At 39.7% G+C, this 23,381-nt stretch overlaps 1 protein-coding gene across 1 annotated transcript in view; it reads left to right on the forward strand.

Annotated features, from left to right (window-relative positions):
* The window catches only part of LOC140236933 (VWFA and cache domain-containing protein 1-like), a 73,045-nt gene extending 50,171 nt beyond the window's left edge, over positions 1-22,874 (forward strand). Inside the window, exons 6-28 of the mRNA XM_072316872.1 lie at positions 3,705-3,849; positions 4,971-5,106; positions 5,912-6,001; positions 6,326-6,460; positions 7,156-7,262; positions 7,694-7,829; positions 8,441-8,590; positions 9,330-9,453; positions 9,888-9,960; positions 10,984-11,062; positions 11,825-11,914; positions 12,853-12,995; positions 13,462-13,559; positions 14,255-14,338; positions 14,812-14,922; positions 15,805-15,927; positions 16,791-16,890; positions 17,297-17,548; positions 17,893-18,011; positions 18,703-18,819; positions 20,050-20,192; positions 20,743-21,018; positions 22,221-22,874. Coding sequence (XP_072172973.1) covers positions 3,705-3,849; positions 4,971-5,106; positions 5,912-6,001; positions 6,326-6,460; positions 7,156-7,262; positions 7,694-7,829; positions 8,441-8,590; positions 9,330-9,453; positions 9,888-9,960; positions 10,984-11,062; positions 11,825-11,914; positions 12,853-12,995; positions 13,462-13,559; positions 14,255-14,338; positions 14,812-14,922; positions 15,805-15,927; positions 16,791-16,890; positions 17,297-17,548; positions 17,893-18,011; positions 18,703-18,819; positions 20,050-20,192; positions 20,743-21,018; positions 22,221-22,654 — 3,265 coding nt within the window. The 3' untranslated portion in view covers positions 22,655-22,874. The remainder of the gene's footprint in view (positions 1-3,704; positions 3,850-4,970; positions 5,107-5,911; positions 6,002-6,325; positions 6,461-7,155; positions 7,263-7,693; positions 7,830-8,440; positions 8,591-9,329; positions 9,454-9,887; positions 9,961-10,983; positions 11,063-11,824; positions 11,915-12,852; positions 12,996-13,461; positions 13,560-14,254; positions 14,339-14,811; positions 14,923-15,804; positions 15,928-16,790; positions 16,891-17,296; positions 17,549-17,892; positions 18,012-18,702; positions 18,820-20,049; positions 20,193-20,742; positions 21,019-22,220) is intronic.
* The last annotated feature ends 507 nt before the right edge of the window (positions 22,875-23,381 follow it).

The raw sequence follows: 23,381 nt of genomic DNA on the forward strand, positions 1-23,381 counted from the left end.
TAATTATGCTGACAACATTTATTCATACACGCACATTGCAAACAGCAGCAGCAATTAATTAATCCCAACAAGATCCTGAAACGGACTCACATACTTAGTTTCAAAAGAAGCAATTAGGATTTTGTTAAAAATAGTTGTTTGTTCAATTCCTTTTTTTTTTCTTGATAGCATGTATGTGTACCTCTAACTCAAAATAGGAAAAGAATTATAAACATATCATAAAAGCTATGTACATGTTGAAGAATATCAATAGTTGACTGGTATTCTTCATCTGTGGTTATGTCAATATTAACAAAGCGTATGTGGCAAAACAATGATTTTCATGTCTATCAAGCGTTATTTGCCAGTATAATCATTGATTGGGGGGGGGGGGGGACAATTTTGCAATATCAGTTATCTGATGATTGAACAAAACTTTAGCTCTTAACAGGAGTCAAGAAGGGATTTTGTGTAGCACAGAGTGGTGTACGAAGACCCATAGGTACCGTAGGAAGGGATAAGCTTGATGGGAATACATGACAGGCAGTTTATATGGCAGTAGGATGTATCCCTGCTTGGATTATTTGTAGTACAGCGTAAACTACTTGTGAGTTATTACAGGCAATGCTCTCCCAATTTTCAGGTGCACAGTACGTGATAAAGTATCAATCTGCCGCGCATCGGGTTTTATCGACAGCACATCTAATTATCACCTGTCTTCCTTGTACGGCGGCTTGGAAAATGCATGTTATGTTGGAGGTGCGGGGGGGGGGGGGGGGGGGGAGGGGGGTTAATTTTCATCTACTGCGTTTCTTGCTGTCATGGTTCTGATGAGCTTTGCAGGCTTCCCCGTCCGCTGACATTCTCGGCTAATTTGCGCATCATCGGCCGCGTGGGTTTTCAATCTCGCAGCGTGGCGAAACGGCGAGGCAATCTGGTGTGTGCCACGGCTGCGTAACTCATTGCGCCCTCGCACGCAATGACGAAAAAGCATGTGCCGAGTAATATTGCCGAAAAACAGGAGAACTGCAGAAAGGGGGGGGGGGGAGAACAGAATGCTCCATAGAGAAATAAGAAACTGGAGCAATGCTTATTAGTGTTAGAGTGCCCCTAAAAAAAAAAAAAATGAAAAAAGATGTTTCCATGGTAATGGGAGGGAAAAAAATGTCTCTTGAGAGTTCATTTTAAGGGAAGCATATTCTAAATGTGTGCCTAAGATAACAGTTGCTACTGAGTGCATGTTTATGTATACACTGTAAGTCAGTTCCTACTGTAGGAGATGTTCTCAATCTATTTGTATAAACTAATTCTGATGTATCTTGTATTTGCATACCAATCAGTATTTCCTGCCTCATGCCAGTTTTGATATTTGGGAAGAGATGGAAAATGTTTTTCTTACCTTTGCCTGAGTTTGGTCAAATTATCGAAGTGATGATCCCCAAAGAATATCATACCGGGCATTCATTTTCAAGATATTGTCTCATGTCCAAACAAGAATTTTCAAAAGGGTCAGATTGAATCACATGAAAATGTTTGTTCCAAACGAGTATTTTTGTTTTCATACGTATATATGAAGCTCAATCTAATAGCACAGTGTTTATTGTACTGTGTGATTTTTTTTTTCCTTTGGAGGGGGGAGGAAGGGAGGTAGAAGAGAGAGGTTTTCACATGAGGAATATAAGAGATTTCCAAATAAAACAAAAAAGGGACTGTGTGATTTTTGTATATATATATATTTATTTATTTTTTTTTTTTGGGGGGGGGGGATAAAATCAGGACGAATGTATTGTGTATCACGTTGCAAATGTCTTAGGCAGAAGCTTGTTGGCTATTGGTTTTTAGGATCTCATTAAAAATGTTACATACATACTTGCAGCGTACAAATGTACATGGTTCAGGAAAATGTTCTTGTGTGTAAAGTTTGATTGGTAGTTATTTGATAAGATTCATATCATGTAAGACTATGTGTGAAATCATTCCTAAGAATAATTTTACCGGGCTTCTCTCTCCAGTTTTCCATCAGTCATCAATCCTTTCTGGGTCTGAATGATTAATTATTGTATTCTGAATAATTAAGAACAAGTGAGAGCAATATTGTTTCCATTGACAGTTATTCATTATTCAACAACCAATTTTGATTGGTTATTTCTTCATGGCATTTTCTCAGTATGAGATGAATAATTGATCCCATTTTGCACCAACGTATGAAATCATCTTGCCAAATTAATTCATTATACACCAAATGTAGTTACTTGCAGTTATAGAAGAAAATTGAAATCATGAAATCAAAAATTATATTATATCTCAGTTAAAGAGCATTTAAAGAATGCCTTAATATAGTCACGTATTGTGTACACCAGTAATGCTTGGTCCATCAGGTACTTTTACCTCATAGATCTTCTTCTTCAAGATGCTCAATGTTTGATGTTGTGTATGTATTTTTTTTTTTTTACTACTGTAAGGGAAATGCATTATGGAAGGGTGTTGATGCCAACAAAATCATCCATCAAATACAGATTTTGAAAAAAAACCCCACAACAACATCTTGTTGTGATGAAATATGGTACATGCAGTACCTAAAAAAAAAGTACCCTTGCCCTTTACATGCATTATGTTTGCAGCTGTCAATAAAATAATATGGTTATTCTCCCAGGGGACTTTCAATGATTTAGTGACATTTGATATTAGAATCGCTGTGCATCATCCCTCAATACTGAATATCTTTGAGCTGGAGTGACAACCACCTTCAATTGCACTTTCTTTAGCGCTGGAAAATATCCTCATTTTTGCTGCAGTGATATTGTTGTGTGTCTCCGGGTATATTTTGTAGTCAGTCTACAAGAAGAAAAGCATCCAATTGCACTTTTACTAAATGTGAAAAGATAATCTTGACTTTTCTAAATAGCATCAAACTCTCTTTATGATTTCAAAAGAAGATCTGCAGTTGCATGAACTTGTTTGAAATATAAGCTGAAATAACATTTTTTTTTTCTTTTTGATAGGGAAAAGTTTGAGGTTTGATGAATGTGTGACGAAGATCCGTTGACACCTACACTGTATATTTGCATACCAGTACATACACCCTATGCATAATTTATGTACTGTTTAAATGATATTCTTTATTTGAATTTCACTAGATATCAGGCTCATTTTCACAGATAAATTGAACAGAAATAAGCTGCTGTATTCTTCTCACTTGTACTGCTAAATCACACATACAAATACATACACACACTCACACACACACTCACACACACACAACCTATGACCTTTTCATCAAAGCAATCTCGCTTTCCCACACACACAGACATTTGTAGACATACACAGGCACAGACAGACAGACAGATGCACAGACACACAAGCCAGTTCACAAACATTCCAGCAGACAAACAAACTTGGTGGCATCACCTAGGGTAATCGAGCATTTTAAATCTAACATGCTATGTATTAACCTGTTAAGTCCTGAGTATACTTGGACAAGTGTCTCTGGGAAATGCATGTTGTAGCAAAATCAACCCGTCCTAAATGGGTTAAGTAACCCAGATGGGGCATTCTAGTCATAGATCAAGATACCCGGCTCCACCACTAAGACCACACTAACCACAAAAAGAGTCTCATTTCACGCCAGGAATCACTCCTTGGTCTGTAATATGATGATACAATCAGTAAATGTTTGACACTCATATCACAACTCCCCTTTTTTGTTTTTGTTTTTCCATCCACAGGAGTCTGTATGCCTCCACGGTCAGGCCGACGGCCACCAACGTGGTGATCATCATCGACAGGGGATCTTCCATCAGCCCCGTTTCCCTGGAGATCGCCCAGAAGGCCGCCAAGATTGCGCTCGGCGCCCTCTCGCGGAAAGACAAGGTATCGTTCGTTCCCAATACGCTAGTTAATCATTAACCACCCAGAAGTGTTTGGATAGCTAATTAGTGGTGAAGATTTCCATGGAGTCGCTCCCCTTCATACACATTTTAATACCTGGAGATTAATTAACCCATTGAAGACCAGTCCCGGCAGGTGTCTATGGGAAATGTGTGTCATAGGAAAATCATCTTCTCTTCTACGGGTGAGGGAATTAGTGATGAGCTAGGTTGAGTTTATTTTCATAGGAAATTTGCCCCCTCATTTTTATGACTAGCCAGTGAAACAAAAGTTGATGTCTGTATTCTCACCGTATGTCTGCCTGCATTTTAAATACCGGTATGCATCTTGGAAAATGACCAGGGAAATAAATGGAATAGCTTCCGACAACTTCATCTGAATTTTCATTACCAAACCTTCTTTCTACATTGTGCATGCAGAATTGTATTTGAACCTGCCGAGTGTCCTCGATGCTGCAGAGGGCTTCATGAAAATTTCAGTATTTCTCTTTCATGCCCAGATGAGAGAATTTTTGTTGTTGTTGTTGTTTAAAGGGATGGTATGATTTTAGTTGAGAGTGGGGATTCGCATTTTAACTTTCTGCAAGATAATCAGAAACCACTTTTATATGAGACATCCAAAACTAAAGAAAAACAAAGTGGTCCTAATAAAAGGTGGGTCCCACCTTGTATTAGGACCACTTTTTTTTTTCTGTCTGTCCCAGCATTTCAAAACCAGTTTTCATCGTATAAACTTTGTCTTAGAATTATATGCTCTGAAATGTTTCTTAAGTGGTTTCTTATTATTTCACAAAAAAAAAAGTTGGAAACCTAAAGCCCAATCTCAACCAAAACTATACCATCCCTTTATAGACATTGGATCACAGAGTATTCAATGAAGATGATGAAACGTTGAGTACTTTTCCATTTTGCAATTCTAGATTTTCGTAGGGGTGTACATGTATTTTCATCACAGCAATCCTCAATGTGTACATAGTATCTAGGCTTCATGCTCTTCTTCAAATATCATTGCACTGTGATCTTTCTGCATTTGAAAAGTTATTTTTTAATGATGAAAATAACTCTCCCCCCCCAAAAAAAAAAAAAAAAAATCAAAACCCAAAGGTCGCTGTCCTGAGCATGGGATCTGATGTGCACGTCAGTCAGCCCGGCAGTTGCTATGACAACAGCCTGGCACCAGCATCGGCGGAAGTCAAAGAGCATCTGATCACGTTTATTAACGGCATCAAGGCGATCGACGGTAAGTTGATGGATTCTGCTCCTCGGATTTTTTTTTTTTTTTTTTGAATTTGCTTCCTAACCCATCCCCTGCTCAATATGTAACGTCTGTAAGGAACTGAACAATATGTAGAAGGAAGACGCTAGGACTTAATTGGACTTGCTCGTGTGCGGTCTTTTCTGACTGCATTGCTGTTTGTCGTTTGGTTTACCACAACTTGTTATGCTGCGTTCTCCTGAGAAGCTGACACATTGTTGACTTTGCGTGTGGTTGTGTTGTGCATGATGTGTTTTGTTAGGGGTATGAACAGGCTACACTTGTGTTTTTATTGTTGGTTAGTGCTTTAGCAATCTGAAGTATGTTAGCACTATTATGATTACATTGCAGGCCCTGTTTTTATTGTTGGTTAATGCTTTAGCAATCTGAAGTATGTTAGCACTATTATGATTACATTGCAGGCCCTGCGTGTGAAATCATTTGATTAAGCACAATTCGTAATAACCTCATCTAATGTGACCAGAGTTATGTTTTCCATTTTCTTCAGTGGTGTAGATCTGAAAATGATTGGATGCCGGATTTACTTACTGGTACGGTATTCCAGAACTTTTGTGAACTCGTATTTGAGAACATGATTGTGTAGTTTGAGGTAGTGGTTATATTGTTTATTCCTGCATTGTTATGATTGATTATGGTGATGAGGATTATGATGATGATGATGATGATGATGATGATTATAATCATCTTTTTTTTTTTCTGCCCCTACTGCTACTACTACTATACTACTACCACCGCTACTGCTGCATTTTTATTTAATTCTCCCTTGCAGGTCCATCCAATCATACAGCAGCGTTGGGAATAGCCTTTGAGCTGATCCAGAGATCCACCTCCCCACAGCAGTCTAATGGCTCCAAACCAGGTAGGGTCCACATTGTATGTAGGCCTATATAATGTGCAGACAGATGCCCTGTGTTTTTTGATGTGCAGTAAAATCATCCCCAAGTTAATGCACAATTACTCAGTCCCACACATGTACAGGCCATGCTGTTAATCTTGTATTTCGGACTATTGTGTGCTCTCTACTCTTGCAAAAAGAAATTATCCCTAAGTTATTAATCTCGTCTTATGTGTATACCACTCTTGCAACGGAAATCATCCCCGAGTTAATGTACAATTGCTTAGTCCCACACATATTAGCTCATGTTGTTATTCTCTACTTGTTCGTTATCCTCTCTTGCGGCAGACTCAGTAATCCTCTACATCAGCACCGGCCATGCCAGCAATCAGCAAGAGGTCCGGTCAGTCATCAACCTTGCCATCTCGGAGAACAGGCGACTCAACAACCGCGTCGTCATCATGACCTACCCCCTGGTGGAACGTGAGTTTGTGATGCTGTTGTAAAACCATTCCAAACATCATTCTGTGTTCTGGATTTATCCTCATGTTTGAAACCTTGTCTTTTTCAAATAATTCAATTCAAATCTTATTTTCTTTTTTTTTTTTTAACAAAACATAATGACATAGTGCATGTAAACTTTACTCTCTTTTTCAAAGTCAAATGCAAACAGTACGTTATGAAATGAACGAAGTATACAACTATTAAGAAACATTGTAGGAAATCATCAAAGCAAAAAATATGTAATGCAGTACCGAGAGCGAATTATTCTCCATGCGAACATTCGGGAATATTTCCGAATATTCGCGAATCGCACATTCGCGGGAATATTCAGTAATAATTGGCGCTTGATATCCGAAGTGAAATAGAGTACATAGTGTCATCTTTCCACATATTTGCGAATATTCACGAATTTACGATACGTGAATTTGCGCGCATATGCACAAACATTCGCGAATATGTGGAAAATAATTCGCTGACGGTACTGTATATATTATGTTTTCCATGTTTTGTATTCATTTCATTTGTTATTGTTGCTGTTGAAATTTAGTGATTGTACACGACAATGACAGTGAACTGTTGAGAAGAAGAAAGGCTGTCGCATAGCACTCAATCAACCAATCACATGTCAAGCAATATAAAGACAATATTTTCACTTGCCGTCCAATCCACTACAGAAGGAAGAACTGAATTGGAAGAGCTGTCTTTCCTACGAGACCTGGCGGAGCAGGACAATGGAACATACAGGGCTGCAGCGGCGGGTCCACAGCAGGCACCAGTTCCGGTAGGAAAAGAATTTTTTCACAGTGCTTTTTGGTCATTGTGTAGCAGTGGAAATTCTGTGAGCAGTGGTGCACAGTGTGGGATGGAAAAGAAATCTCACACAAGTTCTCACGCAGAAAATATCAAAAGTATGACAGACATTATCATTGTTTGGAAAAGAAATCTGACATGTGCTGTGGCGAATGCATTCCTAGCAACACTGATATGTCATGATGAAGGTCTTTTTCAAAAGAAAAATTTTTCCTTGTAATGTGGCCAGTTGTAGCATTTGTTATCTCTCCTTTTGGTAGCAGTGGATATCTTCTTGTAGCATTTGAAATTTACAGGCATATTTTGTCAGTTATGACTGAATAGAATAATCAGAAGAAAGATGTTCACACATGGTTTTAGCTCATCCCTGCACATTCTCTTTTTTTTTCTATGATTCTACAGATGGGAGTCATGACGGTGCTGAACCCAATCAGCCACATCCCGTCAACCATGGGTACCTTCTACACCGTGTTGCCGCGGCAACCAAGCCAGGCACCCGTCTCCTTCTCCCTGCCATACATGGATTCCACGGGAATAGGTAAACGCCCTCAGCACTGCCTGCGCTCTACTTCCTTTATTTATGCATAAATAGCAAATGTCCATGAAATCTGCATTGATGACATCTCTGAGGCACTGTGCATAATTCTCATGGAAAATTTGTTTGTGATATTCATGTAGAATGAGCTGTTTCTGACCTCGTATCAGTGGCACGGCACATCTCTTGTGTCTGATGTTCTGCGACCAGAAGAAAGATGATTCTTGTCTGTAGTGAACTTCTTTTTTTTTTTTCAACTCGGTGTCATTTTTGAAATTAGCTGTTTCCCTTTCCCTGATTTGAATAAATTCTGACTTGCCTCATAACAACAACAACAACAACAACAACAACAACAATAAAATGCTTGTGAAGGCTTTCAAAATAATGTTGAAGCTCTGTATGACAAGCTTTGCTTATTAAGCATCGCTTACCCAAGCAAGAAAACCACTACCTTACAAGAAACACCTTAACATTGAGCATACGTCAGTTATGAGAAACTACAATTACGCGATGTATGTAGAGTTTATTGTCCATATGAAAGTACTATTTTGTGGGAAAGGAAATGATGAAGTAATCATGAACACTGTTACATATCTCAATCTGTTATGACACAGGTTTGATCATGAGTCTGACCCGGCCGTGCTATGCCAACGACCAAGTGTTCGGCATCGTGGGACTGGACATCAACATGGCGGACATTTTGGAGGACGTGACCTATTTTGAGGAAGGCGACCAGTCCTACGCATTCATGATTGACGAGCAGGGTAAGACCCGAGGGGGAGAGAAATAGAGGTGGACATTGTCGTGAATTTGCAGTGTAGAAGATGAGACTTATGATGGTGATTGGAAAGTATTTGATCCATATTGTTTGTGAGGGTGATAAGGAGCAAATTCAATTCATACATTTACAGGTAGACACAGTTTCAGGTTCTGTAAAAGTGGTTATTTTCACAAAAGTAGTTTTTTTCGCGCTTGGCTGGTTAAGATGAATTTCGCATATTTTTTTTTGATTCCGCGGAATCAAGATATTTATTAGTGGAACATATAACGTGCAAAGAAATTCATATATTTTTATTTTCGCTCTGGTTTCTGGTTGTGCAGAATGCACGAATATTTCCACTTTTACAGCTTAGCAATCACAGTTATCATGATTGACCGATACTTTGTATAGATTGACAAAAGCTGCAAAGAAATATAAGAGTAGCAAAATTGCTTATTTCACTGGTAATGTATTTCTTACTTTATGTCATGCTATATCTCAGAAATACATTGTTGAAACATTTCAGAGAGAGTGACATAGATTATAGAGAGTGTGTGTAAAGTGTGTATCTCACTGGTATATTTTACAACAAACCGTTATATTTATATCTCAGAATAATTTTTTTTTTTTGTGATACCCACTGGTATTCCAAAGATTTACACAGATAGGAGGGGAGAATGTGAATTGCGTATTTATCTCTCCTTCTGACTCTGCCGATTGTTTTACATTTCTTTGCTCTCCAGGTCTGACCATCATGCATCCCTCCCTGCCCAAGCCGTCTCTGGTTGCCGAGCAACCCATCTTCACTAGCATCAGACACTTTGAGCAGTCTGTTGGCTTTGACAAGCTTCAAGAGATCATTCTCAGGTAAAACAAAAAACAAAAAAAAAAAGAAAAGAAAAAAAGAAGGATGGGTCCATTACCCTTAATAGTGCATTCACACAGTATTGCAATGATCACATGTAAATGATATGGACCATGACAATCTATTTTGTCATATGTGTAGCTTAATGGACTCTATCATGAGTATTTAATGCGAACTTGATCAAAACATATTACATATGATGCTCATGGTCTACCAGTACATATTACAGATGTGCTATTCTTGAAATAGGAAAGAAAAAACAGGTTCAAACATTATTGTGTGTATGATTTACTGTGGTATTGCAAAAAGAAAAAACCAAAAAAAAAAACCCCAATTTTTTATTTTTAGTGGTATTTTGATAACATGATACCCAAGGCAAGGTTGACTTGTTTTGATGTATTACCATACAAATTTCATGATTCATTTTTTTGTGCAGGGAAAAGTCTGGGAGTGATGTTCTGCGAGTCTCTATGAATGAGACAATAGAAGCCAGGTACTCCTGGAAACATGTAAGTAGATGAGATCATTCTTTTTTTTTTTTTTTTTAGCCCCGATTTTTGTTGTCAGGGCATGTTGTAAATAGGGAAAAATATGATTATCCAGTGTATTGTTTCCTTTAAAACCAGATGTCGTAGATAGGATTTTTGCATGAGACACATCTTTGAGTCTGTGAAAAGATAGAATGTTTTGTGGTACATGTATGTCAGGATTGGGAACTCCTTACCTTCTGAAAACAAGAGAATTCTGTTCCAAAAAATTTAAACAAACTCTTCTGAAAAGTAGAAGGGTAGCATTGAAATGTAGTGTTGAACTTAGACCTCGGTAAAGCTTGTGAAGAAAGTAATACATGCACTGTAAACTGGACTCTGCAGGTAGCGTCCTATAGAGAATAAAATATTCTCCGTAAAATTTAGAATTGCTACAGATACATTGAAAATGGTCTCCCTATTCAGGGCTGCACACTAACCCATTTTTCTACTGGCCCGAACCTCAAATTTACTGGTCCTGTACTTTTTTTCACCTGGCTGCGACAATGACTGTCAATGTTATTTTTGTTATTTTACCTGTCATGTCAGACCAGTAAATTTAGCAATTCCGTAAAAGTTACTGGTCAAACATTAATTTTTACTGGTCTAAGACCGTCGGACCAGTGCCAGTGTTCAGCGTTGCCCTATTGTTTTAACAGCAAAGGAATAGAATAGAACTAGTCATTACAGATCATGTGAATCAGGTGTAAAGGGGGTAAAGTTTTGTCACCCCATATGTTCTGCTGCTCACTAATGTTCAATTTAAGGAGCGAATTCAATTTCATGATGGGGTGGTGACATTTATCTGTGTGTGTGTGTGTGTGTCTGTGTCTGTGTCTGTGTCTGTGTGTTTTCTTCAACAAGATTGCATTATTGCCAATTCTAAAACTGTGTGTGTCAAAGTCCTCTGATCTTTCATGTGCATGTTTGTATGAGTTTGACTGTAGACATTATTCGAAAATTATTAATTATTATTTGACCTGCTACAAATGTTGTTATTCACAGGTTGATGGAACTCCATTCACAGTGGTTGCAGTTGTACTGACAGAAATAAAGGACATTTTAAATCTAAGACACACAAAAGGTAAGTCAAGCTGGCTCATTTCCCAAAATATCTATCCCGAGAAGAGTATGAAGCATTATTATTATTTATTTTATTGTATTGATGACCAAACAATTTGTGCATTGTATCAATTAGAACTGGTCCTTCATAGATGTAAGTCAGCTTCATAAGTATTATTTTTTTCATTGCTTATTTTTTGGAGGGTTTGACAATACATAACAACAACAACAGCAGCAAATCAGGTATATGTGAACATATGAAAATATGAAAAATGAGTAAGTGATACAGTAATATATATCAACAAAGTGTATACCTTATACACGTGTATGACCATGTGCATATGGTATGCCTTATTAGGCAGGAGTTTTTATAAAGTATTAAATTTGACTGGGAAATGGCATTTGTTAAAGTTGGAGATTGCCCAACTGAACAAGGGCAAAAATTCTATAGGTGAATATACATCTTAGTTTAATAGATTCTGATTCTGTAGGTTGACATGACAGTTGGGGATGATGCTCAGTGGTGGAAGGTTGTCATTTCCTTTTGTTTTACTGCCTTATCTTCAAAGTAATTTGCTACACTGAGAATGATACACATAAAAAAAAAAATAAAAAAAAAACAACAAAACAATATCTGTGTAATAGTGTTGGGGGGGGGGGGGATGGGGAAAGAGATCACAGTGGGGATGTCTTTAATAGTTGTATATTGTATGCGCCAGAGACATGGCAGTGCAGGGCTTTGATGAGTTTGTGACTGACCCATGTGATATTTCTTGCCCTGCAGTCTCCTCCGGTGAGAGCCTGATGTACCACCGCCTGGACCTCCTGCCTTCCAGCGTCATGTGTATGCACCTCAAGCAGCTAGCCACTCTAGGTGAGGGAGAAAGTAGGGGGCCAGGGCACTGGGTGTGCCACCCCAATGAATGAGATCTTACTCTCCACTTGTTTTGTTTATGTTTGGCTAATCCCATGTAAAAAGATCATTCAAATGTGATACAAATGGCAGGATTTGGTTGTATTACATACCGTGTTGTGTTCAGTCATTGGAATTATGGTCTAGGTATCCTTCGCTGATTCTTTTAGGATGAAATGTGCTTTATTTGTACTGAAAACAGGTATTTTTCCCTGATGGAATCTAATTGTTTATGTAATGACAGTGCTACCATTCTTTCTGATGCCTGCTCCACGAGAGTGTTCCTTACAAACATAAGTGACAGAAACAACAATCTCTGCAAACTTTCTTTTCATACCTTACTTGGAGCAGCATTCCAGCATTCAGTCTGTGAACAATCTTAATGGCGTTTACATTCAATGAAAGCATTACTGTTTGTGTAGCAGACCATAGAAGTATGATGGAATATACACATCTTTATTGTAGTAAACCATCTAACGTGGAGTAATTTTGCTCTCATAGTTCCTGTTCTGCTTCTGAACCATTCACTCTTTTTCTTTCATCTTACCAAGATCCACATGACATGATTTTAAATTTGCATTATGTCTTAAAGATGAATACCATTATCTACAGTATGAATACAATGGGAATGGTGGAAATGTGGCTAAATTCAAACAGTGTGATCTAGGTAGCGCTGCAGAATGGGGTAGTAAATTGTGTGCACATACTTCATGAGTGCCTGCATGTTATATATTTTAGCAGCACTTCTCACACTCTCAATCCTACTTAACCCTTTGTGAGCTCTGAGTGCTGGTTAGCCCAGAAAACTCCATAGCCTTGTATGCACAGTCTGAAGTCCCTGGAACAGGAAGGGTTAATATCAAATCAGTGGTTTGATTCAATCATTCTCATACGTACAGATGGAAGCAGTCTGCTGCTCTCGGCCAGTAGCTTCGCCTCGCCATACGAGCACCTGAGCCAGGAGGAGACCAAGCTGGTGGTCCAGGCCTACATGGCCTATCTCAGTGACAACACGCGACTCATAGCCAACCCGGGCCTCAAGGTACATTGTGTCTCCATCATCATCCTTCTAGTGGTGGTGATGGTGATGGTAGTGATGGTGGTGGTGGTAGTGGTAGGAGGTGGTGATGGTGGTAGTGGCAAAAAGTGGTACTGATGGTGGTAGTGGTAGAAGGTAGTGGTGATGGTGGAGGTGGTGGTTATGGTGGTTATAGAAGTTGGTGATGATAGTGGTAGTGGCAGAAGGTGATGGTGATGATGGTGGTAGAAGTGATAGTGATAGTGCTGGTAGTCCTTGAAGTTAGTAGAGTTTTGACTTTTTTTCTCACAAGTGTACAATAACAACATATTTTCCATGTTTTTGCCACTGTAATTACACATATGCTGCTATTATCATCATTGCCATTGTCATTAATGCTGCTGCAATGTACATTTTGTTTTATTCCTATTGAATGCACATGATATCATGATATTTATGAAAGTTTCATCTGTCTTCTCTCTCCCTTCAGTCAACCATAAAAAATGATGTTGCAGTCACACGCCAAATCGAGAAGACATGGATGAAGCAGATTCTAAACAGTGACAACACAGAATACATCGTTCGAAGGTGAGGAGAACCTTTGATAACTCTTCTGTGTATCAAATCGTTAATGATGGGATAAGATTTGAACGCTGCCTCACAACGTTTGCACACAGTTGTAGTCTCCGCTTCAATCAACAGCACTGCCTAACAATGGATTTAAACACCTTACAGTTCTGTATTACACGTGTTCATTGCTAACTTTACACGGTCCATTGTAGTTCTGTATATTACACAGTAATGACTAGAAACGCGTGCTACAGCTGCTTGTACCTATGTTGCCTGCTGAAGCCTGCCTTTGTAAGTTATTGTCTGCTACAAGTGTCTGCGTAAATGTCATCTATGAGGGGATGTCAATTGTATCGTTTAAAGAGAAAATGTCGCCATGGAATGAAATCGTTCAGGAACACATAAAGACATGAAAAACAGTACCCAAATGCAGCAGCCATTGTACGAAATAGTTCTTTTAATCAAAGTTTTGCTTATATCTTGCGAACAGATTTACTTATCTAAGCTCACACCTTGAACACAGAGCCTAGCATTTTCCTAACCAAGTCTATGTACCGTAGATGTTCATTTGCCATTTGGTGTCTCTAACAACCTCAAATCTGCTAAAACTCATTATGCATTGTGCAATGCAGTGTGTTGAGAACACCCATTTTGATCACTTTTCTTGATGAACATAATATATGCATCTTCCATTGTTCAATTTTGAATGGCAGATACGTCGCAACCACCAGCGGAGCTGTCTGGATGTATCCAGGGACGCTGATGTCAAAGACCTTTGACCCTGCCAGGCGACCTTGGTATGGATACTTTGTTGTTGTGTTATAGTGGAAAGTGAATGAATTCATGTCTGCAACACATTTCAGGGCAAAAAGATCTTAAAATATGTTATGGCCCTTGCAAATTCATAGCATACAGTTGTACATTTATCAAGTACAAATTACAATATACATGGATGAGAAATTCTATTTCAAATTCTATTTGATTCTTCTTCATATTTTTGTGCACATTCAGTGTTTTGGTATTGATTCACTGACAAGCTGTTTTGTAGATAGTTATGATGCATGCACAAATTTATTAGAGCCAAGTATATCATGTCCTGCTATTTATGCCAATATTTTTGTAGTTGTAAGTTAGGTACAGAGATCCTTGTTCTTGATGTGAAGAGTGTATGCACACATCAAGTCTATGCGTGACAGCATGGAAGCTTGAAATATTAGCACAAAGTCCATGCAACTGTCAGTGATGGTTAAAACGCTTTCCCAATCCCCAGGTACAAGAGGGCGCTGGACAACCCAGGCAGGATCACTCTCTCCTCTCCCTACCTGGACGCTGGTGGTGCTGGTTACATCGTAACACTCAGTCGGGTCATATTTGAGGGAAGGTGAGCATTCAAAACAAGATGAAGCACAATAGAGCAATGCCAAGCGTGGGGTATGATGGGTTGTGGATACTGAAATTTAGCAAACTTTTGTGTGTTTTCATAGTGCTTCACAGAAGCTGCAGTTTGGGATTATCGCAACAAATAACAAATGTGTGTGTTGGTGCTGCTCACCTGATGCTTTAAGAGCAAATTGGGTGTCTGATTAAAAGATCTGATTTCAATGAAGGAACTGAATTATTGATGTTGCCAGTCCTTTCCTTTACTTAAATCAAAATCAATAAAGATTGATTTCATACTTGCAAGTAAAATGTAGAGTGATTATTATCAGATTAGTTGCTGTTGTGCAAAAAAAAAAAGTCTGCTCTTCATTTTAGCCATGTATCTGACACACATGAGTCAAGGCTGAATGTGTTTTGGACTGTTCAAAAGCAGAAGATGGAGAAGTTTACCAATGCCGGACCTTAGATGGAGAAGTTTACCAATGCCGGACCAAGTAATGTGCATTATTTGTTTTATGGGTTGATGACATGAAAATAATTCTGTTGTAGCTACTTTCACAAGATTCCAGGGCCAGCACCAGCTTCGGGCTAATTTACGTAACCACACACACAAACAATTGTTGTTGCAGTGGATCTATAATACATGGACAATGCAACTGAACACAGACTAGCTGTTGTAAGTAGAGCTGCCATTAGCATACTAACACCTGGTGAAAAGTGAATTTGGCCATTCAGACAAATATTGGTCGCCTGAGAGCTGTCAGCCAATCATTTAAAAAGGATTTGCATCACCATTTTATAATTGGCATTGACCCCTGGTTGTACATGTATAATGTATGTTGGTTGTTTTTTTTTTTTTTTTTTGTTCTTGATGGTCCTCCAGATCAAATGGCTACCACACGGATACTGACCATGTTGTGGCCGTCATGGGGATTGACATCACCCTGCCGTACTTCTACCAGCTTTTGACCGACACCCTGCCGGTCTGTAAAGAGAAGCACATCAGGTGTGTGATACCTGCAATAGAATTACTTGAAATTTCACCTTTTGCATTGTAATCCACTGTGATGTGAAAACTTTCTCTTATCTGACAAAAGAAGAAAAAAAAAATATTGAATGAATGGTTGAAAAATTGTTTAAGGGTTTCCTGTGTGACAGAAATTTAGGTACAGGTTTTCGCCGATGACATTACAGAAAGACTTGACAAACCAGGCAAGATTCTCTTTGTCACCGATCAGTTGTCTATGGGAAACTTACCTCTCAAAGTGTTTTGTTAGAGAGTGTGTACCTCACAAGTTGGTGTGGTTCATCATGTTGCTCACAATGCTTACACACCAGACATTTGATGGTGTTTAAAATTACTATACTGCAGCGATACTCCTTGAAATCTGTCATGTTGCAAAGAGGGGGAACTCGTAAAGCCACCTTCTGAGCTTGCTAGGGCCCTGAATTTTGATTCTTTCTCTATTTATTCGTGACATCCCTGTGTTACTAACCTTTATCAGTGTAACCAGAGATTCCACTATGTCTCATTTGATACCAGATTAGAAAAAGATTGAGCCTGGGGATTTAGGTAAAAACTGAGATGCCAGCTTATGCTAATATTTACATACAGTATTTTTCTTGTGTGTGTGTGTGTGTGTGTGTGTGTGTGTGTGTGTGTGTGTGTGTGTGTGTGTGTGTATGCAACCCATATGTGGATATGATGCTGATCATCTGGGTTTACATTTCAAACCTAATACAAGAGAGTTGCACAACTACATTGTACAACAAGAGACATTTCCCTCCTGTTGGAGCGCTAGTCAAATTGATAGACCAGCGATTTTACATCCACATCCTCCATGATTGTCTTGCCTCCGTATTCCTCAGATGCTTTGTAATGGATGAGAGGGGATACTTGGTCGCCCATCCGTACTTTGTGGAACCACTGGGTAGGGGACCAATGGAGAAGCAGCACATCACCCATCAGGTTAGTCCAAATCTCTCAAATTTAATTCAATTACGTTAATTCCACCTACAGTGAACACTACAATTTTGAACACACTCGGGATAAAGCCACATATATGCATGCCTGTGAAAGCAGTGGTGTAGATGAAAGCCTGATATGCACTAACTTGTATAGATTATCAAAGTGTGATGTCGTAACCTTTCCCTGCCATTGAAACTGGTTTTAAACAATCTGACCTGGCCTGAGTGTTTATGTGAACACCTGGTTCCAACACAATTTATAACAAAACACTGTGACATCAGGCACTGAGTACATTAACTACATGTAACTGTAGAATGTCCAGTATATAACTTGTTTATTACCAATTGGTCATTATAAGTGGACTTTTGTACAAAGTTGTTTTTTTTTTTCACTTCTTCTCTTTCAGGAAATACTCATCTCCAATGATGTGCTCTACCACGACGAGTTTGTTCAGAAGCTGCGCTGCAACCGCTTCGGCAACCGGACGGTGCAGCGCTACTACTCCTTCAACACCAGCTACCAGGGCGTGGTCGCCAACAAGTTCCACAGCGAGCACTGCATCCAGTACAAGATGATGCCCATCCCCTTCAGCAACACCTTTGTGGGTGTGGTCAACGAAACCTGCGAGTTCATCACCGCCTTCTGTCCATGCAGCATGGTGAGTGGTGGTAGCCTTCCCTCCAGTGATATTAATTTCTCACAGCTGGTAGTGGGCAGTTTGGGGGTTTTAAAGTGCATGGAGCTGGGATCAAGAGGGCACCATTGGAAACCGTGATGATAGCTGCCATCTTACATAGTCTTCCTTGACAACAGGATAGACTGCTTTGGATTGAGATCTTATTAGTTGTCATTCTTGTATTTGTTTTTAAACAGTAGTAATAGAAGACATGTGATTTTTCCTCTTTCCTTTCGTTTAGTGGTTACCTATGAGGAAATTATACTAGTGCTCTGGTTCTTTGATCATTGTTTTGGGTGAGACTGTTTTTTTTTTTTTTTTTCCAGACTGACCGGCTGTGTCTGAACTGTCACCGGATGGAGCAGGAGGAGTGCGAGTGTCCATGTGAGTGTGGCCTGGAGCTTGACCCTTGCACTGGGGACATCATGAACCTTGATGATGATGGGTAAGATATCTTTCTCTTCTCTCTCCCTCTCTTTCTATCTCTCTGTCTGTATCTGTTGGTCTGTCTGCCTGTCTCTCTCTTACTCTCTCTACATTTGCTCCTGCCACAATTGCTCAGGTCTTATTTTCGCGAAGGACTTATGGTTAGGTTTAGGGTTGTGTGAGGGTTTTAGGTTTAGTTTGATGTGAAGATTAGGATTAGGGTTAGGGTTATGCTTGTAGATAAAGTTTATGTTTCGCTTATCGTACAGATATTTCATGGGAGCAACTGTCACAGGAACAAATGTCATGGAACTGTCTCTATCATATGGAGTGCCTTTTTGAAACATGTCATTTTGAGTTCCTTTCGTTACCTTTTTCCAACAAATCAATTTTTGTAATCTCTTTATATTCCTCTTTACTCTTAGTCTTTCTGTTTCATGTCTGGGGGATTCTCTCCAGACTGGGTCTTCATCAAGATGACGTGTCCCCAATCTTATTAATCCCCTTCACACCAGCTCTGCTTTGTCATTCACTCTTAAATGTATTTGTCCCTGTAATCCTCATCATCGTTCTCACGTCACCACAGCTTACAAATCTTCTCCGGATAACTTGTGTCCATTGCGTTTCTATCGCAAAACCCCTCAAGATGAATAGACAGAATACTTCAGAATCATGTTTCTTCTTCGCATCACTCTCTGCCATTTTCTCAGAAATCCGAGCTGCCCAGGGATGGATGAGGACACTGGTCTCCCGGCTGTCGACGAGTCCATTGTGGCTGACCTACCGCAGTGTTACGACTTCCAGTGTGATCAGAGAGCAACCATGGGGTCAGTTTGGCTTCTACTTCTAAACTTTTGAACCTCTTTCATTTTGCCTCAATTGGACAGATGCATTGGTGCTTGTGTGACGGGATGTTAATCCTCTTTGGGAATTAAATCCTCCAAATGCCTTTAAAGGACAAGTTCACCTTCATTAACATAAGGATTGAGAGAATGTAGCAATATTAGTAGAACACATCATTGAAAGTTTGAGAAAAATCGGACAATCCGTTCAAAAGTTATGAATTTTTGAAGTTTTTGTGCAGTCACCGCTGGATGAGAAGACTACTGCAGTGTATGATGTCACATGCGTACAACGATATAAGGAAAATATAAAGAGAATGTCACAAAATTTCATCTTTTGAAAAAAGTACACATTCCCTTGACTCGTTACTGACATATGTTATGGGTAATATTATTCCCATTGCCTTTAGAAAGAGGCAAGTCAAGTGCTCTTTTATTATGCGAAAAAAGTAAAAATATGTTGAATTTTCTTTACATTTTCTTTATACTGTTGTACTCATATGACATCACGAGCCTTAGTAGTCTCCTCATCCAGCAGTTCCAACACAAAAGTTTTAAAAATTCATAACTTTTGCATCGATTGTCCAATTTTCCTCAAACTTTCACTGATGTGTTGTACTAATATTGCTGCATTCTCTTAATCCTTATGTTAATGAAGGTGAACTTGTCCTTTAACATTGTATATAAGCTTGGTGGTGGGACTGAAAGTGTTAACGTGTGATGTTGAGTATATGGTGCCAGATGAATATATCATTATCTAGCTGCTGAAAAGAAACCCTATGATACACCTTTACTCGAAAGTTCATAGTTTGTAATTATTATCAAAACAGGAAGAAATATTTGTTTATCAAGTTATGGGATATAAACAATTTTGATAAAATTTCACGATGTTTGTGGAGACGGGTATAGGCAGGTTATGTCACATTTTCGGCAGCATATTGCCAGGTAGAAATACTTTTGCAGTTTATTCCTATGACCACTGTGTGAAGATTTTTTTTTTTTTTTTTAAACTTTCCCCACAGTTTTCTTTGGTTGTACAAAATTTACTGTGCATCAGATGATGAGCAATTTTTTATGTCCAATCCCTTGCCTATTTGTGATATTTGAAATGGATATAACAAATATTAGTAGTTTAAGGCTTCGTAAGTTTTGCTGAGTACACGTGTATATTGTTACTGGAGATTCATCTGCCCTCTCCCCCCCGTTGACTGACAGGACATGCCGCGGAGTACTGGACTGTGAGTGGTGCGAGTACAACCAAGATGGCAGCACGCTGCTCAAGGATCCATACTGCGCCACTCAGCGAGAGTGCTTTGGAGGAGTGCTGGGTGCTCCCACTCCGTACCAGGACCAAATTGGTAAGATACAAATGTATCAAATGGACTATATAAATACCAGTTGGATGATTGGTCATTATGCAAACATGTGACTAATGTAGCAAGGAAAACTGGGAAGTTTTATCTCCATGATGGTGAAAGGGGTGCTTAAAAGTTTAGGCTATTGAGTTTTACTGGTAATTCCCAAAATGCTACAGTTGAAGCGTCTGTCTGAAGAACGAATGTTATGTAACAGGTAACATCATAAGACTACATTTACTTGTAGATTTCTTTCTTCTGCCTTCTTTAATTTTCTCTAGGAGAGACAAATTTTGTGCACAGGAGCATGCTATATGAAAGGATAATTATGTTAAAATACTATAAAAAATAGTAAGATATCAATCTATCTGTATATCTATCTGTATGATAATGTAATATATTACATATACATATTATGTACATATGGCACCCAAGAGTGTACACTGCATGAAGGAATATACTGCATTGTACAAAAAACATTCAAGATTATAGTAAATGATAGTACAAGTAAAGTACTTCCTTTTATTCATATGCATTCATATTTTTTCTCTAGTAGTGGCACATCGGTCATTCATCTTTGAGACCGATGCCAATGCCCATGTTGGGCCCGTGGCTGGCGCCCTCTTGGGTGTGATCCTCTCGCTTGCCCTGGTCATCTACATCTACCGACACCACGTCCACAACCAGGAGCGGCGGCGGCGGGAGATGGCCCAGAACGGCTCCGACACCTCGGTCCGGATGACCCAGGGAGACGCCGATGCGGCCGACGCCACGGACCCCGGTGGAGCCGGGAGCAACTCCCCGGATAACCAGCATCCTCCCGGCGCATGTGAGTTCCGAGCATCAGATGTTTTGAGTTGAGATTTTGAGAGTGTAGATATTAAAAGTGCAACATGTGGAAGGAAGGAAGGAAGGAGGAAGGGAGGATGGATGGATAGATGGATGACTGAATGAAGGATGGATAAATAGATGGATGAATGGATGGATGGATGGATGGATGGATGGATGGATGGATGGATGGATAGATAGATGAATGGATAGATGAATGGATGGATGGATGGATAGATGGATGGATGGGTGGATGGATAGAGAATAGATGGATGGATAGATGGATATATGGATGGGTGGATAGATGGATGAATGGATGGATTAATGGATGGATGAATGGATGGATGAATGAAGGGATGGATGGATGGATGGATGGATGGCTGGATGGATAGATAGACGAATGGATAGATGAATGGATGGATGGATGGATAGATGGATGGATGGGTGGATGGATAGAGAATAGATGGATGGATAGATGGATATATGGATGGGTGGATAGATGGATGAATGGATGGATTAATGGATGGATGAATGGATGGATGAATGAAGGGATGGATGGATGGATGGATGGATGGATGGATAGATAGACGAATGGATAGATGAATGGATGGATGGATGGATAGATGGATGGATGGGTGGATGGATAGAGAATAGATGGATGGATAGATGGATATATGGATGGGTGGATAGATGGATGAATGGATGGATTAATGAATGGATGAATGGATGGATGAATGAATGGATGGATGGATGGATGGATGATGGATGGATAGATATATGGATGGATGGATGGATGTAGGGAGGGATGGATGAGCAGATCCAGGGAGGGATGAATGGATGAATGGATGATGCTGCATCTATGGATAGATTGATAATGGACAAAAGGGTTTATAAGATACCTGTAGGTAGTGAAGTTGTGATTAATGGCAATAGAATTGTAGTTTATAATGAAATGAAAATACTTTGTGATGATGAGACAGGCATTTAAAATTCTTTCTGTGCAAGACCATATTTGGTTAGGACACTTCAATATCCATCCAAAGGAATAGGCTTACTGTTTGGTATTTGTTAAAATTAGACTACACTGTAAAAATAAGTATCCGTGGTGATGATCTCCCTTGCCATTCACGTGTTAATATTCTGTCAATTTTCTGCTGATGCACTGTTCAAACATCTTTTTTTCTCTTCCTTATTTTCTTGTAGATGGTCAAGGAAATGTCATCTTGGCAGCTCTTCACCACCCGAGCCCCTACCACCAGAGAATCCGGCACGGCATTCGTATCTGGCGCCGCCACGGGCAAGCGCCCAGCGAGAGCGATCACGGCTACAGCACGATGACGCCGCACGAGGATAGCGAGTACCAATACGTGGAACCAGAACCGGTTGTCGCGTCACCAGAGCGTAACATCGTCGATCCGCCCCCGGGAATGCTCCATGTAGACGGACCAATGGAGTTGCCGACAGTAACATGTAGGACTGCACTCATAACAAGGGGCAGTAGCCCGCCCTCTTGTGACAACCCTCTGGCGCCGTCAATCGTGCCAAAAATTGACCCCCCGCCGCAGACCGTGCTGCCCCGACGGTCGCACCACATGCGGACGAGGGCGCAGGTGCATTCTGTCGACACGACATGCTAACGAAGACATTCTCATGCAGACCTTCACAGCGTTTTTGCTGAAGTGTGCAGCACAAGCAAAACAACGACAACCTAGACTTGTAATTATTGGAGAGTATAGGCATTATTGTATATTTATCTCAAACGTTTGTACTTAGCAAAACCCACCTACCAGTGGAGCATACAACTGCCAAAGTATTATTTTGTACTGATATTCAGAGGATCAAAGTTAGATGAGCAGAGAGTTCTCTTGCGCCAGATGAAGGAGATTACCTTTAAAGTACAATACGTAGTTCATTATGATGCACAGAGGTATTCAAGAAAGAACGCCTTTAGATGATACAAGTCCACTATGTAATCCCGCCGCGAATTTATAGCGTGTAGAATTTTGCTGTCTGTGCATGGAGTGTCCTTGGAGAGTCATCCAGTCACCTCATCGTAATCCCACCTGGAAACTGCTTCCTCGTTCTGGAATTTCCACCTGAACTTCCGTGTTGGTGATGAGGATCAGTAGCCGCAAAGTTTTTCTCTCCTTGCAAGAAAGGTATTTTTTGTGAGGATGCTGTTATTGACATTGTGTGAAATCTGGATCACTAGATACGCTAGACTCCGGCCATAGACTGTTTTCGTAGGTACTGCTTATTAAAGTACTTGCTAGAGAACCTTGTGTGGTAAAGTTGTACTAAAAATTAAGTATCTTTAGCCGAACAGGTGTTCCGTGTTTGTAAATATGAAATGTAAGTTGTATC

The sequence above is a fragment of the Diadema setosum genome, chromosome 13, assembly GCF_964275005.1.
Source record: "Diadema setosum chromosome 13, eeDiaSeto1, whole genome shotgun sequence".
Classification (NCBI taxonomy): Eukaryota; Metazoa; Echinodermata; class Echinoidea; order Diadematoida; family Diadematidae; genus Diadema; species Diadema setosum.